The sequence below is a fragment of the Gossypium hirsutum genome, chromosome A05 (genome assembly GCF_007990345.1).
Source record: "Gossypium hirsutum isolate 1008001.06 chromosome A05, Gossypium_hirsutum_v2.1, whole genome shotgun sequence".
NCBI lineage: Eukaryota > Viridiplantae > Streptophyta > Magnoliopsida > Malvales > Malvaceae > Gossypium > Gossypium hirsutum.
Genome location: NC_053428.1, coordinates 39579387 through 39593443, shown reverse-complemented (window position 1 = coordinate 39593443; position 14057 = coordinate 39579387). Strand labels below are relative to the sequence as shown.

Here is a 14057-nt window from a genome sequence, read left to right as displayed (position 1 = left end):
AAAATAGTTTGGATGAATGTACTTCAAAAATTAATTAACAATTCGTTCAATAATAAGTGAATATATCTGCAAAATGTAATAATTTATCAAAATTTTCTTTTTTAAAAATATTTTTTATATTATTCTGAAATTTTTATTTATATTTTACTTTAAAAATCTATAATCTATTTTATAATTGTATATGAGATAAAAATAAATAATTTTTTCGGTCTTTTTATAAAAATAATATTAATTAATTACAAAAATAAAGTGGGAATAAATTAATTATAAAAATTGACAGCACAAGTGAATTTTTTAAAAAAAATTTACGGGAAAATAAAAAAAATAAAAAGTGAAAATAATTTGTGATACTGTCTGACATATTGATAGCACACGTAAATTTTAAAAAAATTATAATAGCAAAAAAAATTTAAAAGTGAAATTTTAAAAAAAAATTATTTGTGATTCTAACACAAGACAATAGCCTTTTTCTGTATTTAATGACTTTAATGTATTTTCCCTAAATTTAATTCTTTTCTCTACATTTAATCTTTAAAATAACAACTCTTTTATTTTAAAAATTAATTTTGTTGGCTTCCTTTTTATTTTTCATGTCAGATTTTAAAAAAAAAATTTATTAATGCCGTTAATGTATTAGACAACACCTAAAATTATTGTAGTAAAGATTTCATTTTTATAATTAATTTGTTCCTATCCTCTTTTTATAACTACTTATTTTTTAATATTATTTTTATAAAAGAAAGCCAATTTTTCCCTTTTTTTTTCTTTTACATTAAATTTTAATAATTCGTAAATTAATTTCGACTCAAACACTTCAATTATGGCCACCACACGCTAAGGTTGACTCACTCCCCTTTCTTGCAAAGGCGTGTGCTCAAAACGTTGCCGTTTTCTACTGTTCAGAAATTATTTTTATTTATTGTTTATTGTTATTGTCATTGCAACTAAAATGAACAAAACGTCTTGTTTTATACTGAATTCTCCCCTTTCTCACCTAACTCTTGTTTGATTGCTTTCTTTGTTTCAATTAAATTATCTCCCAAAATCTTTTTTTTTTATTTTTCTTAATTTTTCCTCTCCTTGATCGTTGCTAGCTGCAAAAAGGTACTATTTTTATTTAGATTGTTCTTGGTTTTTTTTTTGGATAGATTTTCCTTAATTCTATTGCTTTTAATCCGTTTTTTAGTTCCCTTTTGATTTTAATTGCGTAGTCTTTTCAAATTCTTATACGGATGTTTTGATTTTTGGTGTTCTTAGCTCTGATGGATTGTTCCCCCTTTTTTTCATGTTTTCTACTGTTTTTTGGCTATTAATTTAAATTTATTTATTTCTTTAGGTTTTATATGTGAAATTCTAATGGCTTAGCTATCGTATGTTAGGGATCTGTAGAGTAATCTAGGATTTTTGGTTTTTTTTTGTAATTTTTGAGGTTTTTCTAGGCTCAATGAGAGTATTATTTTTCTGAGGAAATTAATGGTTATTATTATTATTTTTACTTAAAAGTCTTTTTTTAATTGGATTTTTTTAAAGATTTCTATTATATATTTACCGATCATATTTCTTTGGTCTTCATGGTAATTATTTTATTGAATTCGAGTCTTTGAACGAGTAATGTTAAATCTGCTGTCTATAAACTTTAGCCTTTATTCTTAATTGCTTTGAGTGGATTAAACATGTTTTGTTTGGTTTAAGATTGATTTATATCGATTTGTTCTGTATTTTTTGAGCTTTGGTTTTCATTCATGGACGATTTAATAAATTGCATGTGCTTGATAACATTTCATGTTAGAATTGTGGTAATTTTTTCTGTAATCTGCTGTTTAAAAGCTGCAGCCTTTGTTCTTGACTGCTTTGACATTGATATAACGTATTTTATTTTGGTTTAAGATTGACTTATATCAATTTATTGGGTAATTTTCAAGCTTTGATAGCGATTTGTTGGTAATTTTTGAGCTCTGATATTCGTTCAAGACTGATTTAGTAAAATCCATGCGTTTGATTTGGTAATGTTTTCCATATTCTGCTGTTTAAAAGCTTCAGCCTTCATTCTTGACCTGCTTTGACTCGATAAAACTTGTTTGATTTTGGTTTAAGATTGGCTTGTATTGATTCATGGGGTAGTTTTTGAGCTTTGATATTTCATTCACAAGTGATATGGTAAATTCCATATGTATAAGAGAGTTGAGGTTGGAAGTTCTTTTGAATGTTTTCCACCTGCAGTTTGAAAGCTTCTGTTCTTATTTTCATTCTGTTGATCTGATCAACATGTTTGATTTTATTCTATGGTCAATTGATATTGGTTCCTTATATGGCCCTTGTTTTATGATTATTAATATATAACTGTCGATATACATAGAGTTCGATCTTTTTTATCTTGATTGTGAACTTGTTTAACACATGGTGAATCAGATTACCCTTAGCACATTAAGATTTTTTGTAACCGTTTTATGTTTTTGTGCAGGTTACGTCAGAAATGGATTTTTTCTTCAGAGGCCTAAATGAGGATTTTTCATCTTCCCAAATGGACATTCTTAGATGTCCATTTTTGAGAAATATTAACGAGCCAACTAACTTTTCCTTCTCGTCTGCATTGCCTTTCCCCATGCCGGTAAGGTTTTGTGTCGGTCATGAGCGATATGCTTCGTGGGTTGTGGGTTTTATTTGATAGTTTTTCTCCTTTCCTTTTTTCTTGGCCCAAGGTACGAGGAGCCAAAGGTCCAATATTTGAAGATGGACCCAATTTCGACATGGCATTCAGGCTATTCCATGGACGTGACGGAGTAGTTCCGCTATCTGGACGATCATCCTTGCGTATTGAGAAAGCTGAGACCGAAACAGCCCCACCGAAGTTCAATCCTTTGGCTGCAAAGGCAGCCACCATTAGTCTCTCATCCTTTGGACGGGGAGGGCCTTTCAGTTTTGATGCATTTTCTAGTAAGTGGAACAATCAGAAAGGGAAAGGAAAAGGAAAATCGTCCAAGAATGAGTCTTCTTCACAGGTAATCTAACATCTGATCAGTGACCGTGTCTGTTGATTTGCAGGTAGTAGTTTGGAAAAATGTCTTGACGATTTTGGATTATTATTTTGACATAATTTTATGCTAATTTTCAGGGAGGAAAATCAAATCACGAAGCTATGGGCAATGAATGGCTGCAAAATGGGAGCTGTCCGATTGCAAAGTCGTATAGGGCGGTCAGCGGTGTTTTGCCACTAGTTGCGAAGGTTTTGCAGCCGCCACCGGGGATGAAATACAGGTGCCCACCTGCAGTTGTTGCAGCCCGGGCAGCACTAGCACAAACCGCATTTGCCAAGAATCTCCGCCCGCAATCCTTACCCACAAAAGTACTGGTGATCGGGATGTTAGGCATGGCAGCAAATGTTCCGTTAGGGATATGGCGGGAACACACTGAAAAATTCTCACCATCTTGGTTTGTGGCTATCCATGCAGCTGTTCCATTCATAGCCATGCTCCGGAAATCAGTGTTGATGCCAAAGACAGCTATGGCATTTACCATTGCAGCGTCTGTATTAGGACAGGTTATCGGATCTAGGGCTGAACGATATCGACTGAAAGCAGTAGCAGCGAAGCAATTAGGTATGGAGGAATCATCGGTTTCTGTGGGTGGTGCGAATCAGTTGGACATCGTTGCAGTTAAGAACAGTGATTGCAGGAAAGATGTGGTGGAATGGGAGCCAGTTTCCATACAAGTGGCAATGGCAAGGCCTTCTTCATCCACAGATGTGTTTTGCTAATAATATCTTTAAAGAGACTGCCGTTTCTGCATAAGAGAGTAATTCTTGATGTGTTTAAACAGAGAAGTCCAAAGTCGTGGACTGTTTGTTTCTATTTATGTTTTGTAGTGTTCCTTTGTTGAACCCAGACATCAATGTTTTTGTTTTGGCAAAAAATCATGGACTTAATAAAAGATGCAGAAACGCAAATTACTTCATACTCAATGTAACCTTTCATGTTTAGGCAAAATTTAAATTAGATTTAGTTATTTAATAAAAGACATGCTTGGTTTTAGGATTAACAGAGATCAATAATTCAAGCTCACTGAGTTTTGAATGAGTTTTTCTTCAAATCAATCTCGGCAGCTCGATAATATAATTAAATTGAATTAATTAAAAAAAAAGAAACAACCATCAAATCCATGGTGGATGTAGTGATAATAAGAAAGACCATTCTTAAGAAAGAGTGATAATAAGAAAATCGACTATGCATGGATTATATTGAAGGAAGGTAAAAAAAAAAATATCCAAACCCATTCAAATGACTTCCTTTTAACTTTTATGGTTTATTATTATTATTATTATTATTATTATTTTGTGTGTATTTTCCATCAAATACAACTTATACAAGGATGCTGGAACATTACAAATGACCTAAAACGCACACATACACTACCAAAAGACTGGACTTAATAACTGTACACTGCGCAGTCATCAAGTGTCGTTAAAACGCATACAGTACCAAAATCTATTGTATTGCGTGCAGCAAAGAAAGATTTGGTTTCTACTATCTACCTATGTCCCCCTTACCTATTCCATGAATCTTCTTCCCTGATGATGCTCTCATTCTGCCCGTCATTTGGCTTCTTAGTTTTCGAGTACTGCATTCTAAGTACTGCTACCGAATCAGAAAGAAGTCCTACCCTACCTACAACAATAGTTCCAACCATCCCCCTTCCCCGCTGCTGTAATTTCGGGATTGCATAGAATCAGTTACGCCTTCACATCTGGGGGAACATTTCATGTTGCTGCTTCATATCGATAGTAAATTGTGCAACCTTCATGCAATGATGGCCCCCGTACACGAGATAATCCACCCCAGTGCTGCTTATTTCCCTAAGGGAATAAACTGGAACACCATTGAAGTTTCGTTCAGTGCTCTGGACAAGAGTCTGCAGTGCTTGAGGGTGAACTTGAGATAAGGATGCAGGATAATTAACAAATGCAGCAGGATATTTAGCCAACAACATAGCTGAGTCAGGCAAAGATGCATCTCCACCATCATTGTCATGGCTTGTGAACTTTGAATTTAATGTTTTTGAGCTTTGTTTTGAAAAATGAGCTACCTTGTCATTGTTTCGGGAACTAGAATTGAATATCTGGCCAAACGGCTTCACATTACCATTCCTGGACAGTTTTTCTGTATCTGACAGACTCCGAGAATGGGATTTCTGATGAAAACTTGCTTTTTCAAAGTTTTGCAAAGGGTGTGGAAGCTCAGGGCTGATTCTGAACCGCTGCAATTCTGAAGATGTCAATGTTGAGCCAAAAATGGACTGGTAGAACCCCTTTCAGTTGTCAAAAGGCTTTTAACTTCAGGAAGATGACTACAGCTGACATTACCTTTCGTTTCTTTCAAAGAAGAAATTTGCAACAGATAACCCTTAGAATTTGGTAGGAATCAGCAAGATCCGCTAAGGGCAGACTCATCTTGGCTGACCTCGTTTGTTTTCATTCTTCTCATAATCAAGTGTTGATGACAATCTGTCTTGGTTGCATGTTTTCTCGCATTGAAACGCATCAGAATCACAAAATGCAGAATTTTTAGCGGAAAACTGTTCCTTTTGCACTAATGTGCCAGAAGACTCTGAAGTTGAATTCAAATCTGGAGGACCCTGTTGTGGATCTTTAGAGCTGAAGCTAAAACCTGAAGAAGAATTTCTATCAATGCACTCGTCTTTGGCTTTATTTGCATCTAGCCTACAAATACTTCGGCTGCTAGTGTCTGCACTACATTTTGTATGATGTTCATCCAGACCATCTTTGGACAATGAAGTTTCCCTTGCCTCCAAATCATTTCCCAAACCAGCATCAGATTTGGGCTCAAGCACAGTATCTAATCTAGAAACGCAAGGATCAACAGCCTCCCCAAGAGATCCTGATACTGCAATAGAAACACCTGGTCCCTGTTCAGCAACGTGATTTCTTACGGCATTTAGATTGGCCAAAGCAACAGTTCCATGAACATAAACCGACTCAGCCTTGCTGCTATCAACAACAATATCATCACCACCACCTTCAGAAATTGGCTCAGTCTGGCCCACATCAGAAACCATAGCTTCCACTGTTAATCTCTATGATCTATTAGCCTCCCATTTTTTTCGTCTGATAAGTTCAGGTCAGTTTGCAAACTCACTTCCCTGTTAATATCAGATTCATCAAAGTCCATGCTCACAATAGAGGAAGGCAAGTCCTCCATTTTGGACACCAACTTTTTGCTGCAAACAACTGAGCTCTCCAGGACACAAGCATCTCCCATATCACTGCCATCACCAATTGCATCATCACTTTTGGGTGTTCCAATGCTTCTAGTTCTTGGATGTATCAAGTCCAGTCCAAGGCATTTGCGAGCTTTGCTAAAGAAAACCTTGCATTGATCCCTGGATCTTGTTCCAACAGATTGTGAGATCATTCCAAAATCCTTACCATAAGACAAGATGGCCTGTATAAAGACAGATTTTTCCAGGGTCAGCATAACCAATGATGCAAGAACTCATTGCCTTGGAAGACAAGAACAACAGGTACCTGCTAAAACATCAGCAGCTACAGCTACTTCATCCTTCCAAATAATATCAGAACTGCTTGACCTTTTAGCAATGCTATCATCAAATTGAGATGTTCTAGAATTGCAGTGGCTTTCAAAAAAGATCCTACATGAAGATGTTTTCTGATTTTGCATGGCATTTTCTGCATGAGCTGTTATAACTGAAGCTGCACCCAGAACATCAAGGGATGCAGCATTAAATTCACGGCTCCACTTTTTCCTAGATGTCAACAATTTCATAAAAGACTTCCCTTGCTTACTCAGATCAAGCTTCTTTTTTCTCTCAAAACATTCATACTTGAGGTTTTTGTAATAGAACTCGACACAAACTGCAGTTGTCTTGTGATCAAGAAAAGAGGCAATCTTTCTGAAGTCCTTCCCAAAGGCAGCCAACTTATCTATAAAAATTTCCTTTTCTTCGGATGTCGAAGGATTGATCAAAGCTCTTTCCTTCTCAGCAGCACATGGGTCTTCAACCAGTCCATTACTAGAGATAAACCTAGAAACCTGCTTCTCTTTCTCATCCAAAACTAATGCCGGCATCTTCAAAGCATTCCTGTAAAGCCTGCCATTGAAATCTAGAAGCAGTTTGCTTGCAATATTAATCATCACTGTACTAGGTTCCAGGATCAAATTTCATGCTGCAAAAACAACCCCAGAAAGTAATTATATGCATCAGTATCTATAAAAGCAAGTCCTTAAATAAACAATCTTCTAGAAAAATAGAACAAAAATAGATAGACATTTAAACAAAACAAAAAATATATCAGCAACACTGATTAAGGCAAATCCAAGTTGAAAGTGAGCAGCTTAATACATTCACTTGGTACTAAAAAGAAATAACACTAAAACAGTAACAAGCATAGAAACAACATTTGTACAGATGAAAGCATTCGAGTGAAAAATATGAAGGAAAATAGAGGTTCCTAAGTGTTTTACAATTTTCAGCAGGAAAACTAAAGCCATAAAGCAAATCCCAGTTAAATTACTCAAAAATCCCAAGCTTTGAGCATTCTCACAAGCAATCCCAAATATTTCCTAGAAATCATGATAGCTTGAAGGGTTTTAGAATATACATTGCAGATATTTAACAATCCGACATTTACAGCAGCATAAACTTAAGCCAAATCAAACATTAAATGACATTCTCCCAACTCCCAAGTAGGATCAAACAGAAAATTTTCTATAGAAATAGTCTTGCAAGTAAGCAATCTATACTACCAGTCATACTAGTGCACGAGTCATTGAGGAAGATGCACTCCAATGCATCCAACCCTACTCTATATTCATCAAATATCAGCATTAAACGGAATGTAGTATACTAGTGTTAGTAACCTCAAGCCTCTCTCTAGCATCAAAATAAGAAATTTCCAAGAAATCATAAATAGACTTTTACATGAAATGAATTTCACCAGTTGAAAGGCAATAAACCGTTACTTTCTATGTATTCCACTTACTACCAGATATTCACAGACAAAACCCCAATATATCTAATAATATGAATGACTGACCACAACATAAAGAAAAGCACCTTGAAACTAGGAGATAAGTTGAACTTCATATCCTCTAAACTGCTGCATCTTCCACCTATAAACAAGTAAAGGTTCAGCTAGAACAATCATCTCTTTGCAAGGACCCTAGCATCCAGCATGTTAATCTATTCAATTCCATGCCAAATCAAATTGTCATGGAAGTATTTGTTTACTATGATATCATTGATTACTATTTGATTTAAAATAAAATAAACCTCAAATCTTAGCTTGAAAGAACTGAACCTAGATTACCCTCTTGTCTATATATATATTTTTAAAAATTCTAGCTTGTAGTTCTACTTTCTTCCAGAGAAAATTCTCCCATTTCACATGGTAATCTTCAGCGACACTTCTATAATAATTCATGTCCATTAAAGTTGATAAGGATGTAAATGTTAATATGATCCACAATTTAATTTTATAAGATTTAATCCTTCAACATTATACCTCACATGCATTCAAGTTTAGAAAAAATGATCACAAGAAAAAAGACAAAAGCCAAGCAGAAACAATGAAGTGTAACATACTTGAAATAAAGGTCATTCAACAATATGCAAAATCACAACAAAACTAGCAACACATAAAGCTACTCTAAAGCAGGAGGCTCAAACAATTACCAGAAGAGAGTTGAGAAAGAATGGAGGAGCAATGCTTTTGGTAGCCACCATCTGTTGAACATAAACTAAATTTATACTTCTTCTGAGACTTTGCATGGCATTTTCTCACTGACAGTAAACACATATCTTCATTCCATGCATGGTGAAATGCCTTAAACTTAAGCGACAAAATTCTCTCCTTAAATCTTAAGTACTGCTTCTGCATTGCAATCCTTTTCCTGATTGAGGAATCAGTCTGGCAGCTTGCTGCATTGTGAATATCAGAAATCTTAATCCTATACTGGTCTTTTGGCAATAGGTTATTAAATACTTTACAAGCTCCATTTGCCAATTCCTTATAAGGGGTCAGTATTTCAACATATACTATATTTTCTCTACCAGCATCATAGTTTAAAGAGCCAGGAACATGTGCATTGTCATCAATCTTTTTGACCATGCTGCCTTCCCCAGAAATGGGTGTACCACTCCCTTCATTACTTGAAGCAGTCACTAAAACCACCTCCTCCATTGTTGTCAATTGACTGGTAACCAAATTATCTGATGCAGAAACTAGTTTCTCCAAAGACAATGGCTCCACAAATTTAGAAACTACTATCAATAACCCCATCTTTTACATCAGCATTAACTTCTTGCAGGACACCATTACAAAGGGGAAGCTTTTCCCTAAGAACATTACCACAATTATCAATTTTCAAGGAAGTAGGTTGATGGACCATAACAGATACAATCTTTTGTTCCTCACAAGTTTTCCCATTTTCCTCATCAGGAAGAGAACTAGATGTTGCTGGCAATTGACATCTGCTTCAGAGTCACCTTTCAACAACTAAAGTTCATTTTCAAGTGAATTAATTTCAGTTTCAATCATCTCCAATGCCCTCAAAACATCACTTTTACATGGTAAAAACTAATTTATTGCAGTAGACCAAACAAAATCACTGTACTAGGTTCATCAGACTGAAGTAAATCAATAAGTGAAGAACCCCAATAAATAACTGAATTGGTATCCAATTTCTCAAAACTAAAAGCTGACCCTCCCGGATGATTTTGAGACCTAAGACTTGGAGAACTACATAAGTTACTAATATCATTATCAATATTCGCAGCTTGGCAAAATTATTTATCTTCCAGACCTGTAACAACCAGGAATATTTTGGCAACAAATGAGAAAGCATACTCATAAGTCATTAACACAATCAATATAGAAAACAGACAAAGGGAGAAATGGTATCATTTATGATTCTGCAATTTGACATTTCCAATTTAAAAAAAAAAAAAAGAACTCCTTCAAACATGATCTGGAAGCTACAAGAAACATAAAGAAGAAAACAACTATTTACAACATAGGTTAAATTCTTAACTAGGAACAACAAATCTTGAAATTTTTTTGAAGTTTACCATTTGAAATAGGACACAAATTCTCCAGAGTTTGGCTCTAGCTCTACCCCATAGAGCGATGGCACCTAGGAATTGACAAAAGGAAAAGAGAGATCACCTCATAAAGAAGACTACTGATATAGTGTTTGCTTTAAGGGGAAAGGGAGAGTCAATGACGGATATGGAATCAAAAAGTACTTATTTGGGCATTTGAAACAAGCAACTGGTCATGGCAGTGACAAGAGTCGCATAACTGTGAAATAAGAGCCAGTTAAAGATCGTAGGGGAAAATAAAGGCATATTGATTTAGAAGAATACCAAGACTAGTCCTAAACATCAATGTAATACAAGACTTACAAGTTACTAAGAATGGCCAGGGAGGAGAAGTGGAGAGTCAATAACATATGATCAAACAAAGGTCATGCTGGTAATAAGTCACAAAAAATGTTATTGCTGGGCATAAAAGGGAACGGTCAGAAAAAGCACATATATTTTATAATTCAAAGGCCACTTCTGTACAGCTTTACAATTAACCAGACAGGACTTCAATAAAATAGCCATTGATATTACACCTGTCTTAGATACATTTGCTTAACACTTAATTTATAAGAAAATCTAAGCATTTACCTGGTGAGGAACCAAAATCAACAGATGAGGGAGTTGCAGGAGAAGAACAATCAGAAAATCCAAGAACTCTAGAGCTCTTGTCAGCCAAGTTAGAACTCATAGAATTGCTGGATTCCGTACTACCAGCAGAAGTTGTAGCCTCAACTCTGTTCATGCTTTTATCAGGGCATTCAACTTTCTTTTTTTCATATTTTGCTAGACCCTGACCCCATTCAAGGCATGGCTTCTTTCTTGGTGTTGTCTCACCAGAAGGTGCAGCAGATAAGACACAGGCTGCTGCGTCCCCAGAATGTGACTGGATTGGGATCAAAGTTTTTTGTTGTAACTCAGGCTTCCATTCTCCAGAATCTATACCTCCTAAGCTCTTTGAGCTACTTGAATGGTTAAACCCTGAACCCCACGAAGACAAGCTTCTAGAGCAGGTCCACTTAAGAGGCTTCCAATTAATCGAACCTACAGAATTCCCTCTCACATCTTTGTCCTGTGCCTAACCCATTGACACCACTAGTCTTATTATCATGTAGGTCCTTTTGAAGTTGCTCTGATGTGTTTACAAAGTCAGAGTATAAGAAGTGTATAATAGCATATCATCTACCGAAACCATTCATTATTCACATATACACAAGAAACTGACTGATGGCAGCTCTCATAGCCTAAGATCTTGTCACCTGAATGTGATGGCATGAATCCATGACCACCATTTTCCTTGGCAAACAGATGCGAACCACCCTGCTTACCATTACCTGCATAACATATTTAAACAACCAAAGGGAAGACAAAAATATTAACTCAAGAAAGGTGTGTACATATATAAGGAAATGAGTTGAATATATACAAGATTGCATTTGGTGAAGTTGTGTCATAGTATCTTTCCACGTTATTGATTGGGTTTTGATTCTCAATATGCACATTGTAACATAATTTTAATATATTGTTTTTTGAATATCGCTTATGTTATATTTGAGAATGATAGCCTCCATTACATTTTGAAGATCACCTATGTTTAATGTTTTGGTGAAGGCAATTCTAAGGATCACCTATCTGAGAACGATCATCTATGTTATATTTTAAAAAACGCCTATGTTTAAAGTTTCGGCGAAAGGCAATTCTAAAGAACATATATGAGAGCGACCGCTTATGTTATATTTTGAAAATTGCTTATACGTAATGTTTTGGTGAATGTCAGTTCTAAAAATCACCTACAATGAAACTCATAGGGTCACAAAACTAAAAATTACATTTTCACAAGGTCATGAACTTGAGTGTTGTCAACGGCGCAAGACGCCTTCTAGGCACTAGAACTCTTATATTGCCTCAAGCATAAGGTGGAAAAAAGCACTAGCCTAAGTGAAGCAGTGCGCAATATGTAGATGTGTGAGTTTTTGCAAGTTTATGTGTATATATAATATATAAAACTTGAGATAGTAGGAAACTCTAAAGTGTGGTCTAGTTTATCTACAAAATATGTAATTTTTTATTGGTCAATATGCATGATTCCTTATGGTCAATGTTTGTCGTTGAATGCTCAAATATTGAGAAGTATAGAGTTTGATATTATCCTTTCTTACAAGAAAAGGTATATCAAATGAAAACACTGAAAATAAAAGAAAAAGAATAGTACAGAAACCCCAAAAACAATCATTCCTTCAAAATGGAAAAGTAGAACACTAAAATACTAAACCCATGTATCAAAAGCGAAGTTAACGTCCTGTGGAAATGGTAGAGAAAGAAAAATAGGAAAAAAAACACAACCCAGAAAGCAAATTTTGATTTATTAAGAAAAGCAAAACAAGGGGGAATATAGAAAAGAAAAAACCTCATTAACTAAAATGAAAGAGTGTCTAGAATGAAACAAAAGAAAAGAACAACAGATACTGCCAAAAGATATTAAGTTAAATCCAAAAATCCCCAGAATCTAACCAATCCTTAGTCCCCACAAATAAAATAAATAAATAAATAAACCTACCATGCAAAGCTCATGATGATACAATCCTATCTTTCAAATATCAGTGAAACAAACGGTGTAAAACGAAGGAAAGAACATACCAGGAGGACGACGGAAGTCAGCGGAGCCCCAACGAGTGAATTCTCTAAAGGACCCGTCCGGATAAGACGACATAACTCACTCCTCTCGTGCCTCTTCTCCTTGTAATAGTCCTCGCGATCCCAATGCAACGGTTCTGGTGGCATCAAATCTCATAAGGCAGCAGTTCCCAACAAAATGCTACTGTGTCTTTTTCTCCAGAATACCCAGAAACAAAAAAGAAAGAGATCTAGTGGTTCTAACTATGGCTTCTCACTTCCAGAAATCAAAATGGAACCGTCACGAAGTAAGCATATAGCCATTTTACAAATGAAAATTACCTCACTGGATTTCGAGTGTCAGTGAACTGGATCCAACTGCGTTCAAACGGTGGTGGTCTCCGGCTCCGGAAACAGCTTTTTCTGTTTTAATCGGAAAAATCGAAGAGTGAATATTCTTGGAAATTCTTGGTGTTTTTTTGGAAAGAAAATCTGTACGGGCCGAGAAAATGAGAGATCGTGAGGCCGATATGGGACAAAGAGCCTTGAGAGAGAAGAATGACAGATGGCCTTACGTAACTCAACGCCACTATTACACTAACTTTATTCAGTTTAATTGTAATTTTAATCCCTGTACTTTATAATCGCAAGACAAAGCAACCACAGAATTAAGAATATGTCAGTCGATTGGTGGAGTGAATTGGGAAGGTGCGGGAAATTGGAGTAGGGGGAGGGACGGTGGGAAGAGAGGGAGGGATGGGAGAGCGATGGTAGGGGGAGGGAGATGAGAGGGAGGGAAAATGACAGTTCCGTTATGTCTCTAAGGGAAAATGGTTAGGATGACTGGTTTGATAGTGACTTAGTTGAAAATTTAGTGACTGTTTTATTATTGGAATTAAAACTCAGTGACTATTAATGCAATTTACCCTTAATTTATTTACATAACACGGTTGAATCTTTCCGCTAAATTGTTGATTTGAAATTTAATTGTTTAATAATTTGTATTTTTGAAATTAAAAAAAATAACAGTTCAATTTGTATACAATAAATTAATAAAATTTATCTATTTACTAATTAGATTAATTTTTATAAAATTTTATAAAATATAAATATTAAATTTTGATAAATTAAAATAAATAAATAAATTTTATAAAATAAATGGACAAAAATCATATTTTAGACTCACTTGGTAAAAGTATTAAGGAAGTTTTTATATTTAGGAGTGGATTATATTTTTACTCTACTGAAAAATAAGTAAATTAACCTTTAGACATTTTGAAATGTATAAATTAACTCATCCATTAAATTTTATTGGTCAAATGATAACA

At 35.1% G+C, this 14057-nt stretch overlaps 1 protein-coding gene and 1 pseudogene across 1 annotated transcript; one reads left to right on the top strand and one right to left on the bottom strand.

Annotated features, from left to right (window-relative positions):
- The first annotated feature begins 926 nt into the window (after positions 1–926).
- Positions 927–3951, top strand: LOC107957390 (uncharacterized). The gene is made up of 4 exons (XM_016892906.2): positions 927–1104; positions 2462–2608; positions 2700–2999; positions 3113–3951. The coding sequence occupies exons 2-4, from the start codon at positions 2474–2476 to the stop codon at positions 3752–3754; spliced, it is 1077 nt and encodes a 358-aa protein (XP_016748395.1). The 5' UTR covers positions 927–1104; positions 2462–2473; the 3' UTR covers positions 3755–3951.
- Positions 3952–4279: 328 nt separating this feature from the next.
- Positions 4280–13493, bottom strand: LOC107960598 (uncharacterized; annotated as a pseudogene).
- Between the last annotated feature and the right edge of the window lie 564 nt (positions 13494–14057).